The 23,650-nt window shown below is 47.0% G+C and overlaps 2 protein-coding genes and 1 long non-coding RNA gene across 4 annotated transcripts; 1 reads left to right on the forward strand and 2 right to left on the reverse strand.

Annotated features, from left to right (window-relative positions):
• The first annotated feature begins 1,032 nt into the window (after positions 1-1,032).
• On the forward strand, positions 1,033-5,781 carry LOC133911862 (CASP-like protein 5A1). Of its 2 annotated transcripts, XR_009908724.1 has the most exons (4): positions 1,033-1,748; positions 4,179-4,311; positions 4,674-5,091; positions 5,236-5,781. XR_009908724.1 is itself a non-coding variant. In XM_062354305.1 (3 exons), the coding sequence occupies exons 1-3, from the start codon at positions 1,537-1,539 to the stop codon at positions 4,863-4,865; spliced, it is 537 nt and encodes a 178-aa protein (XP_062210289.1). In that variant the 5' UTR covers positions 1,033-1,536; the 3' UTR covers positions 4,866-5,224. The 2 variants fall into 2 exon arrangements, 1 of the variants encoding a protein (XP_062210289.1); XM_062354305.1 differs by lacking the exon at positions 5,236-5,781 and having other exon boundaries at positions 4,674-5,224.
• Positions 5,782-7,921: 2,140 nt separating this feature from the next.
• LOC133911863 (BTB/POZ domain-containing protein SR1IP1-like) lies at positions 7,922-10,848 on the reverse strand. The gene is made up of 5 exons (XM_062354306.1): positions 10,590-10,848; positions 10,197-10,266; positions 9,486-10,103; positions 8,838-9,383; positions 7,922-8,712 (listed from the first exon to the last, which is right to left on the reverse strand). The coding sequence occupies exons 1-5, from the start codon at positions 10,634-10,636 to the stop codon at positions 8,149-8,151; spliced, it is 1,845 nt and encodes a 614-aa protein (XP_062210290.1). The 5' UTR covers positions 10,637-10,848; the 3' UTR covers positions 7,922-8,148.
• Positions 10,849-21,014: 10,166 nt separating this feature from the next.
• LOC133911864 (uncharacterized) lies at positions 21,015-23,309 on the reverse strand. Its single transcript, XR_009908726.1, has 3 exons — positions 22,534-23,309; positions 21,985-22,196; positions 21,015-21,315 (listed from the first exon to the last, which is right to left on the reverse strand). It is a non-coding gene; the product is annotated as an uncharacterized LOC133911864 (long non-coding RNA).
• Between the last annotated feature and the right edge of the window lie 341 nt (positions 23,310-23,650).

The raw sequence follows: 23,650 nt of genomic DNA on the forward strand, positions 1-23,650 counted from the left end.
CCTATGCACATTGCTAGCATCCAGCACTAGGTTCAGTGTTAGTTCTAAATTATACATTTCACATCGATAACGGCATGATTTTATCCTATCAACATTATTTTGTATTTTTTTCACAATACCAATGTTGTATTTATTTTCGGATTATCGTTATCAACTCTGTTCTCGAGAGAAAATATGAAAGCGAAAATAAATTTTCAGATCATTTTCATGCAGCTTTGCTATATCTCACCTGCACAAGTTAAGTGGTGGTCTCACCTGAATTTTCATTTATTGGATCTGTGCAAGATTTACGTTGGATGGTTAGCTTTTTGCAAAATTCAGACTCTCTCCTCACCCTAATTTTTTTATACTACTCACACATACACATTTTATATCAAATACAATTAGTTTTTATTGAAGTTACAACTATTTTACACGAAAATTATAATCATATTTTTATATAATTTTTAAGTAATAATGGTGTAACGGGTAAGAAACATCTCACTCTCATATGAATTTTTGTCACTGCTATCATCCAATGGAAGTTTAAGCAATAGATCTTAAATCTAATAGTCAGAAATATGGGTGAGATTTTTTTTTTAAATCACCCGGATGAGATATAGACAGACCCGTATTCGTGCTGTTTTCATCCCAACTACCAATCACCAAATCGGACGCCTCACGCACGTGACAGCCGATCGGATCGACCTCCTCCGGTTGGACCAGCCAGACGATGAGCCGAACTCCCTGTCTGGCTCGTGCGGTCACCGCCTCACCGGGCGAAGGAAATTATATGAGATCGAGTTTTACAGAAAGACTCTCATCTGTATGTGACATATGTCCTCTGCTCTTTTTATATGTGTTTAATCAAATCGTTAGATCCAGAACGAACGGTATAAATTAGGATCTCACGAAGACATTTGATCTCATATAATTTTCTTCCCTCACCGGGTGAGGATTTGCCAAACCTACAACTCCTACAGCTTAACACTCAAAGCAAACGCGTCCACTCTCACCCTGCGTGAACTTCCGGCGAAGTTTCAGCGAGAAGAGGCAGCGGCAGCGAGCCGAGTCTGCACGGCCGGACCCGTCACCTTGTTGCCGTTTCCGCTCACAAGCAGGCAGCCGCCACATGCGCGCACCGCCGCCCGTCTGGCGCAGGCGGGCGGACGCCGCGGCACGGCAGCACGCCGCGGTCGCGGTCGCACCTTCATAAACTACCGTTTCTTTTCGCCAGACGGCCAGAGCAAAGAGTAAACAAACGGCACAGCCACAGCGCGAGAGCAAGGCGAGGGAGTGCAGCAAAATCGCGCACGCGCACGACGCACTGACTGGCCGCTTGCGCCGCGCCGCGCCCGTGCCTCTCGTCGTCCTCCGCCGAATCCTATCCCACCACGCGAGCCTCTCGCTCCAGCGGCCGCTGATCCCCGGCCCAGCTCGGACGCGTTCGAAGGCCACGCCACCGCATTCGTCTGCAGGGGCAGGGAAGGGAGGGATCGAGGTTGTTCCGTCGCGGGTGGGGTGGCGACGTGGTGTACGCAGTAGTTCGGAGCTGAGATGTTCGCGAGCCGGCCGGTGGTGCATCCGTTGGAGGTAGCGCCGCCCGCGGATCCGGTGGAGCAGCCAGTGGGAGTGCTGATGAAGGACCTGCCCGGGATGCCGGGAACGCCCGGGGGACTCGGCCTGCGCGTCGCGCAGCTCCTCTTCGCCGCCATCTCGCTCGCGGTTATGTCGTCCACCAGCGACTTCCCCTCCGTCTCCGCCTTCCGGTAGGTCCTGCCGCCCGGCTCTCTTCTTCCCCGTCTCTCTTCTGTTCCGCTTTACCATCTCGCTTCGTTCTCCAGTTGCTTGTTTAGGATTTGGGAACTGCATTGTGCGTTGGTGTGAATTGTTGGTTTAGAAAAAAAAAAAGCAAAATGTTGTGATCTGTGCTGCTAAGCTTAGCGGGTAGTACACTAGTACGTGGACACATTTGAAGTTGGAGGTAGTTGGGAGCTTGCTGTTGAGGGGTAAAGAACCAGGGACCTCATGTATTGAATTGTTGCTTAATGCAGCAATGGTCTGTGAAACCTTGGAACTCCATTTCTAGCACGACGTGTGGGCAGTTTTTCCTCTGACATCCTGTGTCAGCTCAGAGTGAACCACCAAGGTGCATCTTGCGCTGGTTTTCTTTCACACTTTTTGAGTTTAATCCGACCAGTATTTTCATTTGGGGCTTGTTTTAGCTCACTGAATTTGAATCGAGTCTCAGGCTGTTACCAACTAAGTTGCAAATCCAATTGTCCCACCAAATTATTGCCATCTTTGGTTAAGTCCAGTGGTTTCAACTTTTCTCGCTGCCATGCGCCTCAGTTAAAGCCTTCTTGGTTGTCACTTAAGGGGGGCACATAGACGAGAAGAATGACAGAGTAAAAAGGGCAAGTTTACTTGGAGTGCCCTCTGCACAAAATCGTATGCTAGCAACATCCAGCATCCATTTCAGTTGCAGTTCAATAGTTGGTGGTTTTGGGGATCATGTTGCAGAGCGTCGACATTTCTTGTAGCCACTGGGCCCCAATGCTACAACGAACATTATCTCTAGTGTGTAAGCTTCATAACTTGATTTTGTTTGTAGATTAGGAATGTGGACAAACATATCTATACCTTTCACAAAAGATTAGTACAAACCATGCTCAAACGTTGCGTAGTATTTTCACTAAACTAACAGGAAAGGATCAATCGACAAAGCAATACCCATCTGATCTCTCGACCATTTCCTATTTTATTCCCTGCTCAGGTTTGAGATGGAGCAGGCCTGGGTTGGGCACTTGGCCTAGACTGACAAGGTTATGAATGAACCGTACTAGTGCTGAGTTGAAATTACATTGAGGTTGCGATGGAGTGAACCTAGCCCCAATGTCGAACTTTGGCAACACTTAAGTTAGGATAATCGTACTATAATATCTGCAAGCTTCTCCAAAGATAGCAAGCTTCTTCCACATTACACACTTAAGTTAGCAAGCTTCTTCCACACTTGGGAGTGCCCTCTGCACAAAATTGTATGCTAGCAACATCCAACTCCCATTTCAGTTGCAGTTCAATTATGGGTAGTTTTGGGGATCATATTGCAGAGTGCCGACATGTACTGCAGCCACTGGGCCTCAATGCTAAAATGGACATTATCTTTGGCGTGTAAACTTCGTCATTTCAATTTATTGGTCGATTAGGAATGTGGACAAGCAGATCTATATTTCTCGCTACAAAAATCAGTTTTGAATTTTGATAACACTTAAGTTAGGATAATCTCACAATAATATCTACAACTTAATTCTTGCTATGTCATTTACCTTCTCCACTGCACATTTTTTTGTCAGAACAGTAGGTCCTCGCGATCTCTACCCTGGTAACACAGGGATCCCAATAACATATGATCGTCATCTATATTATCGAGTTCTTTTTTAGTGAGCAGCAACACAAAATATCATCTTTCACAAGCTGGGGAATAATCAGCCGTTTCTTTATTGTTTTGCTAGCAGATATGTTTAGCAGTAGCTTTTTTTGTATAATGAGCATGGCGTATTATGGCACTTTACCTTACTAAATGATTCCTGGTACCAATATGTTGGATTTTTATGGAACTATGGTCTATGGATGCCCAGCCTTTCAAGTTGACTATGTAGTACTTTTCTGCAGAATTTCACATCAAAATCTATCTTGCTGGTCATACTTCAATATGGAACCTCAACAATTCCGTACAATTCATTACAGTGTGGTTCCTGAATTAAATTAGAATCCTAAGAGGAAAGTAAACAATTTTAATGTAAAAAGGAGGATATTTTCCTAGTTTAGTTTAGCTAATCCTTCCTCTTGGACATGTAGGTATCTCCTGTTTTGTTACTTATTTGCTTCTTGTATGTGCAGCAGTTTCATAAACGCTGTTTTTATAATTACTCTATATATTAATGATTTGTTTTTTATTTTATTGTAATAGACATGGTTGGACACTTTTTTTGCTGACTGCTGAGAAAAAAGTGCCAATGTTGATGCTTGGGTGAAAATGGCAATTCTATTGTGTTGTTATTATTCTTTGTGACTGTTGCAGCATACTCAAGCCTGCCTTGTGCACCATTCTGCATTTCTCTTTGGCATCCTCAAGCCTTTTCCATGAAATTTGGTTTAATTTTGCGTATATGAAACTGATGAGTTTCTTTTCTGCCCAGCTACCTTGTTGCTGCTGTTATTTTACAATGTGTGTGGAGCCTTGCACTAGCCATTGTGGACATATATGCACTGCTTGTTAAACGCTGCTTACGAAATCGTCGTGCTGTTTGTCTGTTTGCTGTTGGAGATGGGGTAAGTAAAACACACGTCCTTGTTCCTCATGATACTTATAGAATCATTAGATTAATCTCGCATGATATTTTGTAAGGTTTACAGATAAGTGTGGTTGAGAAATTTCTCAAGTCCCCTCTTGCAGTGAACTTGCTCGATATACCAAAGCTTACCATATAACTTGACTTTTCCGACACCCTTTAAAGGATATAGGGGTGCACTGATGTAGAATATTAATCGTGTAGCGCAAGTGAAACAAATAAGTAGTTAGATTATGCAGTTGAATGAAGTTGGCCTCTTGTAGATTTGCTTTGGGGAGCTAGGATTGCATTTGTATTTTGACGTCCTGTATTCTGTTTTAGTGACTAGTTGTTTGATTGCAGATCACAGCCGCGATAACCTTCGCAGCAGCATGTGCCTCGGCAGGAATCACCGTCTTGATCGATAATGATCTGAGCATATGCTCAGAAAACCACTGTGCTGCTTTTGAGACTGCAACAGCTATGGCGTTCATGTGTTGGTTCTCTCTTGTGCCGTGCTTTCTGCTGAACTTTTATTCGTTCGCTTCTAGCTGAAAAGAAAGTAGGATAGAGCTTGATTTTAGAGCAAGTTTGTGCACCCAATTGCGGTTTTAGTGACAACTGGATAGAATGGCACAGCTAATAGTATTAGAATTGGAAGCTGATGAACTCTATGAGGCTATGACTCCACGTATCTCGTTTAACTCTGTAAAAAGCATAGGGAGTGGCTTGTTCGGCAAAGGCATTGTTGCTGTGAATCTTTGCAGTTCTATTGAGTAAGGTACGTGTCCTGTAAAATGCTTGGAGCTGTTAATTTTCTCCGTGTCCTGACTCCTGAAGCATACATATTGCATATAAAGAGCTAATGTTGCTGAGGTATTCGTATTAGTCCATTGTCAAGGTTCACTTTTAAATTCTGTTGCAGTTGTCATGATCTTTGTGAAGAAGCATTGAGATTCTTTTTGGGAGAACCATTGAAATTCTCGAGGACTTTTCATCGACAGTTGGCATGCTCGAGCAGGACCCAGATCCTCTGCCGTAAAGAGGCAATGCAGGTCACCGGCTAACTGGTCTGCGCCGTTGGCTTTTGCTTTTGATCTGACGGCTCCGGAGTGACCCTAATACCTCTCTGCAGTTGCCAGAGCATCCCGATCCGCGCGCAGCAATGATCAGTTGGACATCCATGACCACAAGTCGAAAAATGACAAGCATCTCATCACGCAACCATACTCGCTCCTGGTAGAGTGGCAGTGTGGGATTTCTCTCTTTTCCTGGCATATTGCGGTGGTTATAGCCTTCTCGCTTTACCTTCTATTCCTTTCATTTTCTTGTTTGTATCGAGGATGTCCATATGTACAGGAGCCAAAAAGGCATGTCATCATCTAGATGTCATTTGTCAGAGGGAAAGAAATTTTGACCCGGTATATCCAATATATCGGTTTACCAGATCTACTGATGGACCCAGTAGAAAAAAAATCATATTTATTGATCTCCAGTAAATCATATTTTTTTGAATTTTATCCGATATATCAAATAAATCATATTTATTGATCTCCAGTAAATTTTATTTACTAGTAAAAAAATCTGATTTGTCATCACATGTCATCTGTCACGAGCCGGAGATGCAGTCCTAGCCAGGAAAACGCGATCCTAATCGTCCGACAAGAGAGGATAATGCCGTGCTTACACGGTCGCTGTTGCCTGACAAGCACCATATTGGCTGGGGCATCTCTAATGGAAACGACATTTTTTGTACCCTTGTACGTGCTTTTAGCAGCGAAAATGATTCTGGCCGCACCAGACGCTTTCAGCAATTCAGCTCCAGGGTGAAAACGACACGCGGTCATGCGCAACTTACCACAGCAAAAATTGTACAGACTACAGAGCTTTGCACTGAAGTTAAGTTCAAAATTCTATACAGAAGTTCCATTGTAGGACTTTGGTACAATGCGTTGGTAAGATCATCCTCCATCGTATTTCTTTCGTTTCTTTCCTTTTCGATTTCACTCTCCGTTTCCATTCTTTTTATTTTCTCTCTTCTCCAATAACTTTCTTTCGAAGAGATTCGTGAAGAAAAAGTAGAGAGAATCTCGTCCTGAAATTAATGACCTTAAAAATCTCTTCATGACGGAAACTGTGAAGGGAAATCGTTGGAATACTGAAGGGAAAAAAAATCCCTTTTGAAGAGATTCTGAGTCTGTCGGTGACACAGGAACCAGGGGACCTCGAGTCTCGAGACCAGTTAAGCAGAGTGCCACGTGGCGCCCTCCTGCAGGGGGTTATCTCTCCGAGGTACAAGAAGACCAAGACCCGGGAGAGTGTGCTCGGGGCCATAAACAGTGATCCCTAAGTACTCGAGTTTCTCGATGACCCGAGAAGACCAAGTACCGGGAAGAGAGTGCTCGGGGCTGCGAACAGTGGCCCCCGAGCACTCAAGTCCCCGACGACAAGAAAAGCCAAGTACCGGGAAGAGGGTGCTCGGGGCTGCGAACAGTGGCCCCCGAGCACCCGAGTCCCCCGAGGATCCAAGGGAAGTCAGTTCCGGGAGAGAGTGTTCTGTTCTCCGAGGACCCGAACAGCCAGTTCCGGGAGAGAGTGCTCATGGCCGTGAACAGTGACCCCAGAGCACTTGGTTACCCGAGGACCAAGAAAGGGTATATCCGGGAGAGAGTGCTCGGGGCGGCAAGCAGTGGCCCTCGAGCACTCGGTTCCCCGAGGGCCTGAGGAGTCCTTCACCGGTGGCCCCCACAGAGGCCTAGCGGTGAGGTGTCAGCTGGTGAGAGGCCCGATGCTGCATTTAAGAGGACGCGTGGCCTGTCACTTCTAACTGCTCCCCCCACGCTTGCTGTCAATCCCTACCACGGCCTGGCAGGGAGGCGTGGGGACATTTAATGCACAGGTCCCATCGCGCGACATCTGGCGCGCCTCAGGATAACATTGCGAAGCCCCAGGCGCCCCGCCTGCCGCCCTGCTGTGTCAGGCTTGCCCTGACCGGCCGGGCACGTCGGGCTGCTCGGTGGCTGCCCGGTGGGCTCTACCCGCGACGCCCGTTGAAAAACGGCATGATGACAAACAAGACTGGACGGGGGCGCGTTTTCAACCCTCCCCGTCACCTCGCTCAGTAGCCCATGATGATTGCTTTCTATTTATGGTGCTTTGGAACTTGCGCCATCCTTTCTGATCACGCTACCGCCCCAGCGGGTATAAAGATGGGGCGGGCTCCCCGGAAAAGGACGGAGCAGTTTGGGCTAAGATCGAACCCTCGATAACCGGCGACAAGCACCGAAGCATAGATCGGTCGAAGAACAAGGAGCACGTAGCTCTAGACTAGACAAATATTCTTGTAACTTAGCAGATACTCAGAGAGACATTCTTAGAGTATTTATAGCATACACACAGGAGTAGGGTGTTACGCTCAGTGCAGCCCGAACCTGTCTAAAAATCCCAGAGCATTTACTACTTTCTGCATCCGATTCTCCCATTCCACTTGCATCTTATTTACGCCCATTTATTTCACCCGCAAAACGGATTCAGAATCATCCTCCGACTGAATCTCAAAAGGGTCCCTCCGGATTCCTGCTTGAGGAGTTCACCCCCCCCCGACAGAATCCTGACAAGAATCGGTTAAGTGACACATTTACAACCCACTACATCCATGTTCCCTAACATAGTACTTGTGCAAGATTATTTATGTACACGTGAAATTGCTCCCTAGATCTACTCTCACAACTCAAGCCATTCGATTCGTGAGTCATTTATGTTCATGTGAAATTACCATCAAGATTCAAGACGAAAGAAGCCTAGCCGGCCATAAGCATGGGCCACTTCACCAGATTGATCAAGAAATGGAGTGCCTCCGATCCTTGGGAGGCTTAGTGCGCCCTCTCCCGCCACCCACCGCGTCCAGCCTCAGGAACGGGTTCAGCCGCCCGAGCTTCTTGGACACGTTGTTCATGAACCCGCCGCCGCCGCCGCCGCCGCCGCCGCCGCCGCCAGCCTTCTTCGGCAGAGGGGGTCGACCCGACGGCGGAAGGCCACCGGCCACCGGGAACGCCGACGAGTCCCTCATGCGCATCTTCAGGCGCAGAAGCTCCATCTTGAGCTCGTCGTTCTCCCGCTGCAGCCGCGACACCTCGTCCGGCACGCTCCGGGCGAGCCGGCCCTGGAGGCTCGACGCGAGCTTGTAGGGCAGCGACGGGGAGTCGCCGCCGTAGAACGACGACGCGCCGCTCGGTGGCGCCTCGCGCAGGCGTCGCTGCTCGTGGTACAGGACCTGCACAACCGTCTGCACCGGCAAGCGGTCGTTCTGCGCCGCGTGCGCGCACGCCTCGCGCGACAGCTTCTGGCAGTCCATCACACTGCACACCTTCTTCCTCTCGGCCTCGCTCAGATACGGATGCGCCTGCGGAATCCATAAAAGCGATGGACGATCATGTCCTGAACTAGTAACTAATGGAGAAACACTTAGTTGACGTCTTGACGAGCAAACCAGCAAGCAGTAAAGATTCTGATCTGAGAGATTCTTACCTTCAAGTAGATGTCAATGGCGCGGTACATGCCGTCCTCGTTAAACCTGGCGCGTTCCGGGATCATCTCAGCGAGGCCAGTGAACTTGTCAATGGGCAGGTTAATGTCCGAGGCGATCTCGGCCAGGTAGGCTTCCATGAGTTTGCCAACCATGCCGACATCGTTGGGCGGCGACGCCGTCGAGATGAAGTCGTCGTCCGTGTTGTAGTCCAGCTGGGTTGCCTCTCCCTCGTGCTCCAGGTACCCGACCAGGATCCTCTGGACCGCGTCGACGTCGAACGCGGTGCTGGCATCGGGCGAGAAGGACGGGATGAGGAGGTCGTCGAGCACGGCCTGCCCGAGCTGCGCGGCCATCCTCTTCTCGAGGTCGAGACGGCACGCCAGCGTCGTGTCGAGGTAGAGCGCCGCTCGCAGCAGCATCGACAGGAAGCTCACTGACATCGTGTTCTTCTCCCTCGGCAGCAGGCTCACGATCGTTTCAAGAACCACCCGCTTCTCGTGTTCCTGCCTCGGTTCCATCTTCTTCCTATCTCTTCCGTGTATGTCCTGCACCAAACTCAGCAACGTCAGATGAATGCAAGAAGAACTGTATGCTGTGCTGACGTATCTAGCTAATCTTTTGTGCATGTGTTCACCCAACAAACTCACCAGTCTTCGCAGAGACTTCTGAGCATAGAGCATGATCAGTGTGCCCAAAGCAATGCCCTTGAACCCTCTTGACTTCATCGCAATCAGAACTCTCTGGAACGTATCAATGCGCAGCGACGTCAGCTCGTCGGCCCACCAGTCGTCGACGGCCTTCGGCGGCAGCACCGACAACCCGCTCACGCCGTCGTAGCTACCGGCAGTGGTGCCCAGGGACATGCTGAACTGTCTGTCGCTGCAGGTTATGTACGCAATGGCGTCGATGCACCTGCCGATGAGGTCCACCTCCTCGGACACCGGGAGGAGCTCCTCGGACTTGCGGAGCACGGTGACCGCGCCCGCGAGGCTCATCAGCGCCACGGCCTCCAAGTATGCCTCCGTTCTGCCGATCAGGTTGCCGGCCTTGCTCTCGTCGGACATCTCCAGGTGCTCGGCGGCGCACCGCAGCATGGCGACGTTTTCCTCCGTGATCTCGAAGTTTTCGCCGTAGCAGAACTTGGTGACGAACTCGAACGCCTTGGCGCCGCCCGGCATGCCCGTGATCTCGAGGTGGGTGACCTTGGAGCCATTGATTCCTGACACCTGCTTCCTTATGTAACCGCATCTCGAGGCCAATGGAAGCTGCAGCAGCGTTCGCGCACTTGTCACAACTGAAATTTTCTATTTTTCTTAGGATCCCAAGAACACCAATGGAATTATTGCGTTTCATATTACCTTGTGCAAGTTGAAGGTGGATTCCCCAACCTGGATGGTAATATCGCTTGGGAGTTCTTGTGAGAGGATCCTGTAAAAGTCAAGGGAATAAAACTTCAAATTCATAAACCACTGCTTGTGACAATCTTCAAATTCACTGTTTGGTCACACAATAAAGCGAGTAATGACATAGACAAGATCTGAAGTACTAGTCACATGTTGCTTGATGGAAGTTGCTGTTTAACTAAGTGTTTGCTTGATGAGCAATTTGAAGGAGCTGTCTGCGCTGATTACCGAGGTGTATACATCACACAATTAAACAAGAACCTCCCGAATCAATTGCCCAACACATCAACATGGCAATGGAAAGTAAAGCGAGGAGAGCAGCAGGGAGGGAGGAAAGCAAGGTGGTACCAGTCACTGGTTCTCTTCATTGCCGGCGTATCGAACCGGCCCTGCATCCTGCAACTCTCACAAAGTCACAAGCTGTTGTTCTCCTCTCCCCCTCTATCCCTCCCGTTCTCTCACCATATTCTCCTCACCTCCATCCCGGGCGACTTCGACGTCAGAGGAAATCGCGACAGTGCAAGCAGCGAGTGAAGCAGGTGCATCAGCTTCTGGATCGAGCTGCGGCTGCCACCGGACTCGGCGGTTGGAAGCCACACAATGGCACCATCACACAGCTCCGTGGATGGATAGATGAAACGGAATAACACGCATCCGACCTCTTGTTCTTTTGGCACCTAGCTGCGCAACTTGTTTCTTCTGCCGAGGCATCCCGGCTGTTGGAAGAGCCGTGACGACAGCCGCGTCCACGGCCACGCACGCGGCTGGCGGTGTCTAATTCGCGCGCGCGTTAACAGGCCTGCTTGCGTGCGATTTTAGACAGTAAAACGATAATCACGCGGGTTAGCAGACTTCTTTCTTCCTCGCCTCCAGTGGCTCGCCCTCACCTCGTCCTCCTTGGCCTGCTCATGCTCCTCCTCCTCCTTCTCCAGCATGCTCGCCCCACCGTGCCCCTCTCCATCGTGTCCGGTGGCTCCCGTCGCTGGATCCGCCACCGCCACCCGCCGCCACGCTAACCCGACGTTGTTAGGCAGTTGCTTTGTCACCCCCGCCACCGACACTGCTTACCAACGGTCCTCCATCGCTTGGCCGGCGGCACCCTCTAGTACTTGGTAATTCATGAATTTGATCCATATTGCTGTTGCATAGGTATCAATTTGAGTTCTCTTAGAAATATCTGGAGTATCCGCAGATTTCTAAGGAACATCTGTGTATTTGCGGAGGTTCCAAAAAACTCTTCAAAAAGTCAATATTTTGCTAATCTACTGTGTTTAGTTTGTAAAATTTTTAGGTTCTGTCTATTCACCCCCCTCTAGGTGATATCAGATCTTTTTTAAGAAAGCATAGCTCTGAACATGGCCGCGCCATAGGGTGACCCGGTGGTAAGTTAGAGAGCCCACGGGTGTTGGTGGGATTTGCGAGTCCCGACGTGCACAAATGAAATGCCTCGATGCATGGGCACCGCCTGTGGAGCAACATAGCCAGCCGACGGAGAACATGTTCGCTTTTAGTCCTTGGCTAGGTGGTGAAAACCATGACAATGCAAGCACCTCGTGGTCAACTTGCATGTGGCCACCTTGTGGTTGTACTTGTAAGAGAGACAGTTGATGCATTGTCTATTGAGGTTCACTGGGAAGCGGTTGGGCAACCACGGTGAAGGAGGTGGTTGCTCTGTGCATTGTTAGCAACAACAACAGTGGTGTGACTAAAGAGCCTACTAGCCGTCCGTACCCATGTCTAGAGTGGGGTTGGAGGTCCTCGCTGGTTGCAGGCGCTGGATGCCCGACGTGCGTCGGCTACACTCTCAACGCATGGGTGCACAACGAACATCAACCTGCAGGGAGGCCAACCACCAGCTGGGTCTCACGGTGAGAGAAGCAATGCGACTGGCGACTTGGGTCATTGTAGGCCTCCGATGGTCGGTGGGTAATGATTGTGGATGAAAGTCTAAAAGGTGCAGAGTGGGGTGTGGATCCAACACCATGAAGCACGGTAGATGAGCTGTGGTCCTACACAATGATAGATCTCACATGGGGTGGACGACGTGCGTCGGCCATGAAGTCATGGTCCTCGGCGTGGCGAGGGAGGTGCTTTTGGCCACGGGGCAAGGGGGGCCTTGCCCAATGCCACATCCTGATATGACACCTGCGAGGAGGGATGGTTCGAAGATCATTAAAATGCCACAGAGAGTGGATTGTCGTCCCTCTAGCGCACACCCTTGGGACGCCCTATCGACAACTCCCTGGGTAGAACAGTCGCGCAGTCGGAGATTGGGAGGAAGGGAGTGGGACGGCTAGGGTGGTGGCTGCCGAGCTCATGATCAGCATCAGCATGGGGCTGGTGGGTGGGTGTGGGGTTGGGTTGAGGGGGGATGTGTGGTTGGGACTCCGCATCTGTACAAGAGCCAATCCTTATCAAGCTTACTCATTCAGGATACCAACAAATGCATGAATTTCAAAGTTGGTGCAGGCACCGTCTAGGTTCAGTCCACCGATCTTGGCTTCCGTCCCACCACGCTTCTCCCTCGTACCTTCCTCCACAGCTCCCCTCCCCCCTCCTCCCCCCTCCCCTCCCCCAAAAATGCCACGAACTGAGAAAGTCATTGCATAAAAAAGGCCATGGAAATCTAGGGGTTGTTTGTATGCTAGCCCATACAGACCTTACCAAACTTTGATGCTACCCATGAATTTTGGCCACTGCTTGGTTCATTACCGAAGTTTGGCATGCCCTCGGTACTCTGGCGACCTGTACTAGAAATGGCGCCAAATCGCTGGCGTTTTCACGGGCGAGGAAATCGGCCACCAAAATTTGGCATAGCCAACGCATGATAGGCCTAGCCATTGTGCTCACCACAAATAAAAGGGCAGTGGGCCTAGGGTTCTCATTTTCCCTATTCCTCATCACACTGTAGCCGCCTCTGCTTCTCCATCCATGCATGCCATGGATGCAGCTGTGCAGCAATACAACTCCCTCCTCTGATTTGTTGATTGCTAATCACCTTTGATTTATCTTTGCTAATCACCAAAATACTAATCAGTAGAAGCAGCCTAGTGCGGATGAATTGTGGAGTGTGAGCTGGCTATCGATTTGACAAGTCAAGAATTAAAGGTGAGACTTTCCGTTTTCCCAAGTACCATTGTTCTTGTTATTGTTGTTTCTTTTTTTGAGAACAAATCCTTTTCAATCCTAATTTGGTTTCCTATGTGTGCTTTACCCCTTTTCAATTGACCAATCAGCTACCTTGTGCAATTAATCCGCCTTCATCTGTACTTATTCATACCATCCATATTTATTTTGCCTAGATGGACATTAATCTGCCTTCATTTGTACTAGCTATTCTTATTGTTCTTGTGATACTGTGGTGGAGGAACAGATGGTAGGAGGACCAGAGGTAAAGGCATGAAGTATGGTCCTCTAGTTGATACTGATATTTGGAGGGGTAACGAATTAATTAGGATGATCGACACCTCATATAGGACATGTATTAGCTAGTTGAGGATGGGAAGAGATATGTTCTACAAGCTCTGTGCTTGTCTTAGAAATAGGAGGCTATTGAATGACAATTTTCATGTTTCAGTAGAGGAGCAAGTTGTGATGTTTCTGAAGATTTTTGAACAATATCATACTAATGCATCCATAGGATTTTCCTTATGGCTATCCAGTGAGACAGTGAGTCGATATTTCAATGTGATGCTACAAGCCATGGGTGAGTTAGCTCGTGATCTTATTTATGTAAGGTCTACAAATACACATGTTAAGATCATTAGCAGCCCTAACAAATTCCACCCCTACTTTGAGGTATTCTGATCAACATATTACAATAAAGTATACTATAAACAAAGTTACTTAAATTAACACGTGTTTTCTTGTATAATAGGGATGCATAGGAGCACTAGATGACACTCACATCAGGGCATGTGTACCTATTAAAATGGTGGATAGGTTTAGAGGCCGCAAGTCACATCCCACACAAAATGTGTTAGCAGTTGTTGACTTCGACCTCTGATTCACTTATGTCTTAGCAGGGTGGGAGGGTTCTGCTCATGATTCTCTTGTGTTATAAGACGCTCTATATCATCCCAAAAGCCTCAAATACCTGAAGGTATTTTGATTTTTTAAAGTTCATCTCACTAATAATACTATTAGTAAATAGTAGTAGTTGACAGTAGGTCCTTTCTTAACCTTGTTGTTGGGAAATTTTATATGGCTGATGTTGGTTATGCTACAAGGCTAGGAATATTGCCACCTTATCGTGGTGTTCATTATCACCTACAAGAGTTCTTTGGAGCGCAAGATCCAAATTACCCAAAAGAGCTATTCAACCATCGACATTCCTCACTTAGGACAACAGTTGAGTGGGAATTTGGTACTCTCAAGAACCGTTTCAAGATTCTTAGCAATAAGCCATTCATACCACTCAAATCACAAATTAAAGTGGTCATTGCTTGTTGTGCGCCTCACAATTGGATACTAGAAAATGAGCCTGATGAGTTTGTATTTGATGAGGCTACTTGGTATAGTCACCTACCAAGGAGTAGCAACTGTGTCGCTGGCCAAGAGGGTGATGTACGCGAGTGGGTTGCCAAGCATGATTTATTAGCACAACAGACGTGGAATGATAGACAAAATTTGTCCAATAATGAGGCTACAAATAGCGAGAGTAGTGCATTCTTCAACCGTGTCCATGGAACATTGATGGTTCCTACGTTGTATCAATTTTTGTATGCATCTTCTAAGGAGTTGGTTGTTTTGCATTCTTGTAACCAAAAAATATTTGTTGTTAAATGCATTTCCCTTGTTGATGTATCTCTTTTCCATACTATATATACTTCACCATCACATATGCACAAATTTGTATTATTTTTCCTGTTTCTCTATACTAATATAGATAAACCAAGTGGATTGGCACTAGAGGTGATGCAAGGAGAACTGGAACTAGATATCTTAATCTATGAGTAAGAGTGGCTATGGATTTGATGCAACATCATGCAAATTCAATATAGACCTGAGAGAGAAAGAGACAAATATGCTTGGTGTAAGAACTTTACAACCATTCATTCAATAATAAGTTGTGATGAGTATATTTTTGTTTGACTTACATGTTTTTTTTATGGCAGACAACAAGATACAACTATCTTACTAAGCCTATCAAGTTCTTCCATCTTTTAGAAGAACTATTTGTCAACCAGGCCAAAGTTGATGGTTCACTTGCTCTTGACTAGTCCGCTGTCCATGCTGCAATTGACAGTGATGACAATTATTATGTGAAGGAATTAGAGCGCTATGCACTAACAGGGGATGATGATAAAAAATAACTCTGACACCATTGCTCGCAATAGTCTAATTGACTTGGAAGGTAGTGTTGATCCCTATTTAAGATCAAGCAAGAAGCACAAGCATGTGAAATCACCTTCCAAGAAGCCACCCAAGGCAAGTCGCAATGGCAAATTATCAAATGATGAGATGGCTACTAGTATTAATATGCTTATAGACTATTATATGTGGTAACTTTGTTGCCCTTGTTCAACAACCAGCCTCAGCAGCCTCAGTAGACCCTAATGCTAATCTTTGGAAGAGAATTGAAGAGCTAACTATAACAACAAAGGACAAGATTGAGATTGTGATATTTCTTGCTAAGCTAGACTAGGATAACTTTCATAGCTACCTCAACTTTGCAAGTGATGAAATATGAGGAACCGTCCAAACAATATTCTAATTAATCATCAAGAAGATCATTAAACATAATCATAACCTCGACGATTAACCAGAATACCATCCCAGTAGCCTCGGCACATGTTTTGCATCCAAGATCAAAACACATGCCTTCCAACATTTAGCATCACAACATAGCTTAAGAAAGAGCAAGTATTTAAAGTTATACTACAAGTTCTTAAGCATGTAACAAGTTATTACAATTTACAGCGAAAGAGAGCTACAAGGAGACTAAAACCTGCTCAACTCCTAACTAGCAAAAGAAACTAAGCGGCGAAAGACTAAAAGCTATACAACAAAAGAAGTCTACCTTAGGCTCCACCCTAAAAGCACAACATCTGAGAGTAGGATGAACTACTCTTGCCCGTCACCCTGATCGGCAGACACGAACTAGCCAAACACCGGTCCTTCCTCACCTGCAAAACCTGTAGAGGAGCTGAGTACGAAGGTACTCGCAAGACTTAAACCATATATAGCACATATACATAGCTCGACTCCAAGGATTATGTATTGAGCTATTAACAAGGAAAAACCGCATGATTAAGTTAAACATAAGCGGTAAGCAACCTAGACACATAGATATGAGCAACTAACTTAACCAACAACAATATAATTCTACTTGGTCATAACCAACTGAACATAAATAACAGAAACCATTGAACATACATTGAACATATATGAAACAAAGACCAACTCAACCATCTCCCACATATCCAACCATCAACCACAAGCGAAAACTCTATGACCGATGCAGATGGACAGAAGCATGCTCATGACCGAGAGTACGACATTTCAAAATATTTTTACACCCTGCAGGGGGTATTCCTGGACCCACACAACTTGAGGACCATACGGCTTGCATGACCACATAGGTCCATACAAGGGGTACTCATGCCAACCTTTCCCAATAAGCCCCAACCATTTGGATCATGCATCGCTCGACGCGGAGGTACTAGAACTATTCCCGGAGCAAACTAGCACCTCTTACAAGCCCGCCCACTCACACCGTCGATGTTCACACCCAAATGATCACAGCTACAGAGGTATTCGGCTTGCCTTACCATTAAATCGGTATGTGGTGAGTAAGGTAAGTGCTAAAACCGACAACATCGACGATCGGTGCTTAAACGACACAAGTGGTCTATAGTGTCCGGGTTCCTCTCCCAGCCTGCCCCCAGGACTTTCCTCTGGAGCCAATAACACCCCTAGCACCACCAACATCTCGTCTCATACTCACCACTCATTCAACCATCATCAACCCATATCCCACATTGTGATCATTATGAAAGTAAACATCGCCTATGCTCGCGAACGATGAAACAATCACCGCTCGACTTCTACCGAATGACCTATGCATTACTAAGCATTTCTATTTGACTTGTAAACTAGGCATCAGTAACATACTTAAGGCGACAAGGAAAGGATGAACAACAAATCAAGGTAGAAGTAATGCATTCAACATAGGATCTACCCATTTGTACCCGATATCGACTCAACACATGCAAACATACATAAGCATAGTTCATTCAATTTTAGACTTCAGTATAGGAGGCGACGAGATGTACCTTTTGAGATCTTGGAATGCGGCCTCTGCCTCTGGCGTCCACTGGAAGTAGTCATTTTTCTTCAGAAGTTTGAAGAGTGGCAACCCCTTTTCTTCCAACCTCGAGATGAACTTGCTCAAAGTTGCCACACATCCCGTTAGTTTCTGGACTTTCTTTAACCTGGTCGGGGATCTCATCTAGTTGATGGCCTTGATTTTGTCGGGGTTCGCTTCTATTCCTCGGCTAGACACATGGAAGGAGAGCAATTTCCCTAATGATACCCCATACGTGCATATCTTTGAAGGCAGCTTCATGTGGTACTTTCAAAGGTTGTAGAACGTTTCCTAGAGGTCCATAACCAGGTTGTCCTTGGTCCTACTTTTTACGACCACATCATTAACATATGTCTCGATATTTCTACTAAGCTGTGGTCGAAGAATAAGCTGCATACACCACTGGTAAGTGGCACATGCAATATTTAGACCAAAAGATATTTTTACATAACAAAAGACCCCGAAGGGCGTTACAAATTCTCTTCATCTTCTCTACACATGCTAATCCAATGGTACCTTGAGCGGGCATCTAAGAAGCTTAACAGATCGCTACTGACGGTTGAGTCAACAAGCTGGCCGATCCGGGGGAGAGGTAATAGATCTTTTAGGCATGCCTCATTGAGGTCGGTGAAGTTGACGCACATCCTCCACTTGTCACTAGGTTTACGAAATATGATTGGGTTAGCCAGCCACACTAGGTACTACACCTCACGGATGAAGCCTGCTTCTAGGAGCTTGTCTATCTCCTCATGAAGTGCTTCCTTATGGTCGACTGTGAACCGACATGCCTTCTGCTTTACCGGTCACGCGCCCGTTGTACTAATAAATTGTGCTTGATCATGTCTATAGGAACTCCAGTCATATCAGACAAACTCTATAAAAAGACATTTGCATTCGCCCAGAGGAAAGTGATGAGCATTAGTTCCTATTTGGGGTTCAGGTCGGCCCCTATCTAGACCGTCATGGATGGCTCGGAGTTGTTTAGGCAAACCACCTTGAGCCGATCGTCTGGACTGGTGACAATATGGACCTTCATCGGGTCACCACTGGGCCTGCATTGTCGTGCTGTGACTTATTAGTCAGCTCGATCATGTCGAGGCTTCTCTTGCCGTAGTGTAGGATCATCTTTATCTTTGTGTTTCCAAAAATGGTGATAGCCCCCACAAGGCTAGGGATTTTGATTGCTCGGTAAGCGTAGTAGGCGATGGCCATAGATTAGGCCATCGCCGAATGCCTCAGGAATGTGTTGTAAGCGGTCCTAAAGTCAGCCACATCGAACAGGACCCATTTGGTCCTGAAGTTACTCGGTGAGCTGAAGGTGACGGGTAGCTCGATCTGCCCCAATGGCTTAGCCGACGAGCAAGGGGTAATTTTGAATAAGGGAGGAGATGGTTTCAATGCGCTCCTCAGAATCTATCGGGCTTCCAGCGCGTCGGCGAAGAGGAGGTTGATGGAACTCCCTCTATCGACCAGTATGCGACCCTATCGGATGTTTTGTACCGTGGGTTCTACCATGATAGGATAATGACTAGGGCGTTTGATCCACGCGGGGTGGTCTGTCAGGCTGAAGGTGAGGGGCGTGGTCGCCCATACTTCACGGACCACTGACTTAAAATCCATGTTCAAGGAATATGTTACGGTGTTCCCAAAGATATGGTGGACCATATGATTAGCTTGCTGGAAACCTAGCGCCGACTGGTCAGGGTCAGTCCCATCCTCACCATTTCATTACGCTCTCCAAGCTTCTTGTCGATGATGTCCTGCACGATCTTGCATTCTGTCAGGTCGTGGGCGTCTATGCGGTGAATCGGGCAGTAGCCTCAGCTCTTCTTTTCGTCCTTTTTCTCGAAACACTAGCGCGGTTAGTTGGTCTACTCGACTACCATGACAACGAGTTGTCTTGCCTTACATTTGCTCTTTTTCTCCTTCTGGTCGACCCCCTTGAAAGAGATGAGCTGGTCAGATGTTGGTTGCGGCTTTGGGCCGCTCTGGCGCACTCAGGCCTCAACGGCATGCATGCACTTGTTTGTGAGCTTGAAGAACTTGGTGGTACTTCAAACTTCCTTTGTGGCTAGTTTTTTGACCATCTTTTGGTCTTTGACCCTCCTCTGGAATGCTACGACCATGGACTCACCTGTGATCCTTGAAATGGTATTCTGGCATTCGGTGAAACACCGAATATAGTCTCGCAGTGACTCACCCTGTTGTTGCCTGACCTAGTACATGTCATCCTCGACCCTTGGACGGGTGTAGGTCCCCTGGAAGTTAGCGACAAACCGGTCGCACAAGTCCTCTAGAAGTGAACTGACCCGCGAGGCAGGTTCATAAGTCAGGACCATGCTAAACCGGCCAAGGCGGTTGGGAAACAGTTGCCCATAACTTTTCCATGGCCTCTTGTGGCATGCACCATGGTGGTGTAAATCTGCAGGAACTCCTCAGGATTGGACAAACCATCATTTTTTTGGCTAGGATTGTCCGACCAGCGCACCTCTCGTAGCCAGGCGGACAAGGTGTTGCACCCATCCTGTAAAAGGGAGTCACTCGCTGATGGACGGCGACGCGTGCTCAAGGAGAAAGATGATGACCTCACGGTTCTGGCGATTTGGTGGAGGAGTCTGACACCTCTCTGCAATCGGGAGGTGAGTTATAGGGTTGTTTGCCCTTTTCCTGCTCCCGTCGAGCCTAATCTTCCTGCTCCTGGCCAGCCTTGTTACCCTGGATCACACCACGGAGATTGTGTTAGCAAAGAGAGTAACACAGATCAGTGGATCGGCTTTCCTAATGCGGCGGGGCATGAGATCTTTCCTGCTGCATGGCCTACCGCAATTCTTGCGATCTCGGCCTTCACCAGTCCCTGCAACGGATGTGGTGTTCATAGCCACAATTTGGCGTCATGCGGTCTCTACCAAGAGGGCGATGTCGTGTAGCCATGGTGCTACTAGTGAACCCTCTAGCACGACCACCGTCGGGTGGCTAAGAAGTATTTGCACGGTTTGTAGATTCTGCGTAGGCATCATGGCCTTGTAGTCGAGCTGCTAAGCACGAATCGGTGATATATAATGAAGAGGGGAGCCCCCAGTGCTCACGTCATGTGATGGTGTAGATGGCGACGTCATCGAGGGTCGCGCCCTATGCAGTGGTTGTATCGGAGTGCCTCTTTGTTCGGTGCCAGGTTGGTTTCCCCCTAGACGCAAGGCCTTAGGCTCACTAACGGTGCTCGGGACACGAGGGCCTCTGCTACCCCTTGCTGCATGATCTTCCATGCAAACTTCGCATTGATTCTCGAAGCTTTCATGCTCCAATTCAGTGTCTCATACTTAGAGCACACCGAGCTCATCTGGATCCTACCCTATGATGAAAACCTCGCAGCGACCGGAGTCCTCAAAACAAGACTTAGCGGTTGATGTGGATGCGATCATAGATAGCCCAATCAAGTTATTAACACTTCCTGAAACGTGAAAACTGTAACACCCTACTTTACAACTAAGCCTATTTATATGAAAAATAGGACATTTTGGCAGCATTTCCTCTATAAAGAGGTATAACTGACCAAAAGAAATATCACAGACAGGCAGAAACAGATATAACCAGCATATATATAACCTTCACGACGCTACCAGCGTCTCACCACAACATGAACCAAGCAAACGACAGACCACCAAAAACACCATTTATAACACCGGTTGAGCTACCAACAAGGTGATGAGGTAGTGTGTGCAGCTACCAAGATCCATCCCCAAAATGCACGTCAACATCTAAACATACCTGTAAAGAAAGCACGGGTGAGATTCGAAAATCTCAGCAAGTGAAAGGTACTTTAACAAAAAGCTATTTAGCCACAGTTGAATGTGCTAACAATTCTAAATAGAAACTAGTACTGAAACAGACCGCCACCACTAGGAGAAATAATTCTGACTAAGCAAGTCCAACAATAACATTAAATATTTTAACAATCGATTGGTATAAGCCTTCAGAGCCGCATATATATCTATATACAAGCTAACTTAAAGGAAATAAAATTCGATGCGAATGATTCATTGAATTCCATAAGAAGACATAACCATGTACATGATATGCTCTCCTTACCCTTACCCCTCCTCGGGTAACGTAAGGGTGTGCACCATACCCTAAGAAGACATAACCATGCGTATGATATGATCTTCTCACCCTTACCCCTCCTCGGGTAACGTAAGGGTCACCCTTACCCCTCCTCGGGTAACGTAAGGGTGTGCACCGTACCCCTCCTCGGGTGACATACGGTACTGTACCGGTACGGTCGCGGCCAGAAGACGACGACAAACTTCCAATGCATGAGATATATATGTATGACGTGCTTCAAGCATAACCGACATAACTCCCGAAAAATACTTGAGACTTAAAACAACATTGCATAAAACAATAATGAACAACTGCAGAATGGCATATCGTGCCTACTGCACTTCATAAATCAATCATCGAGTAAACTTCTGGAAACGTAAACAACATAGTGCTCAGCCCAGAATCAGTCATTCAGATTAGATGAATGCACTGTAATTAAAGAATGTAGGCAACCCAATATTAGGTTAAAGCATAGTCATACAATACATTCACTTGCCTTTACCGACGATGAAGAAAATTCGATCAAGAACGTCCGGAAATAGTACCACCTGTACAGGCATACTATTAGAACTAAAACACATTTATAACACATAAAATATGAAGCGTCAATTCTACGTCTGAAAACGTCACATATACGCCTACATTCCGAAAAACTGAACATACAATTGTATCACATGAAATGATACACTATTTTCAATTCAGAGTCGAACTAAAATCTCACTAATTAGACTTCGCTCTAATGATCAAAATAAATACTTCGACTCAGATATCGTATCTTCGAATCAATAATGATTATCGAAACAAAACAGACTATTGATCACATGAAATAATACGACAGGAATTGATTGATTCGATTCAATCCAACCACAAACGTTTAGAAATTACCGAGGAATCACCTTCGATGGAATCGACGAGGAATCCAACAAAATTACGAAATTTCCAACTTTCTCCTCTTTTCCCCTTTTTCCCTTTTTCTCCTTTTTTCTTTTCTCTTTCTTTTCTTTTCTTTCCTTCTTTTCCTTTCTTCCTTCCTGGCTTCTTCTTTCTTGCTTCTTCTTTCTTTCTTCCTTGCTTCTTCTAGCTTCTCTCTTCCTGGCTTGCTTCGGTTAGTGCACAGCATGCGGCAGCCGGCACAAAGCACAGCGGCACGACGACACGACGGCTCGGCAGCGACACGCAGCAGCACGCGACGCGCACGCACGGCAAGCAGACAGCAGCACGCGGCGGCGGCAGCACGCAGCGCAGCACGCAGGCGCGCGGCAGCGCGACGGCGAGCAACAGCGGCGCGGCGGTGGCGGCGACGAGCAGGCCGGCGACGGCAGGTGGACGACGGCGCTCGGCGACAGCACGGCACAAGCTGGCTGGGAGAGAGAGAGAAAGAAAGAAATGAGCGAGTGGATAAACACGAGGCTGGATGGATCGGGTTGAGGGCCGATCCATCCGGTATTTATCCAATTTTTTTTATTTTTTTATAAAACAACCAACGGTCTAAATTTATTAGGCTTGCTACGGGTCACAAAGTGCTCGGAACGGACATATGAATAGCAAAATGGGTTCGTCTCGACGAGATGAACGCAACCGCGGTCTCCGATCGTCCATACGAGCAACGGATCAAAAAGTCAACTTTTTGTCAAATCTCTCTCTGTTTTTTTTTCTCGAAAAATTTAGTATTACATTCTTCCCTCCTTAAAAGAATTCGTCCCTTACCGTAAGGGTGAGAAGATCATATCATACGCATGGTTATGTCTTCTTAGGGTATGGTGCACACCCTTACGTTACCCGAGGAGGGGTAAGGGTAAGGAGAGCATATCATGTACATGGTTATGTCTTCTTATGGAATTCAATGAATCATTCGCATCGAATTTTATTTCCTTTAAGTTAGCTTGTATATAGATATATATGCGGCTCTGAAGGCTTATACCAATCGATTGTTAAAATATTTAATGTTATTGTTGGACTTGCTTAGTCAGAATTATTTCTCCTAGTGGTGGCGGTCTGTTTC

Source organism: Phragmites australis, chromosome 3 (genome assembly GCF_958298935.1).
Source record: "Phragmites australis chromosome 3, lpPhrAust1.1, whole genome shotgun sequence".
Classification (NCBI taxonomy): domain Eukaryota; kingdom Viridiplantae; phylum Streptophyta; class Magnoliopsida; order Poales; family Poaceae; genus Phragmites; species Phragmites australis.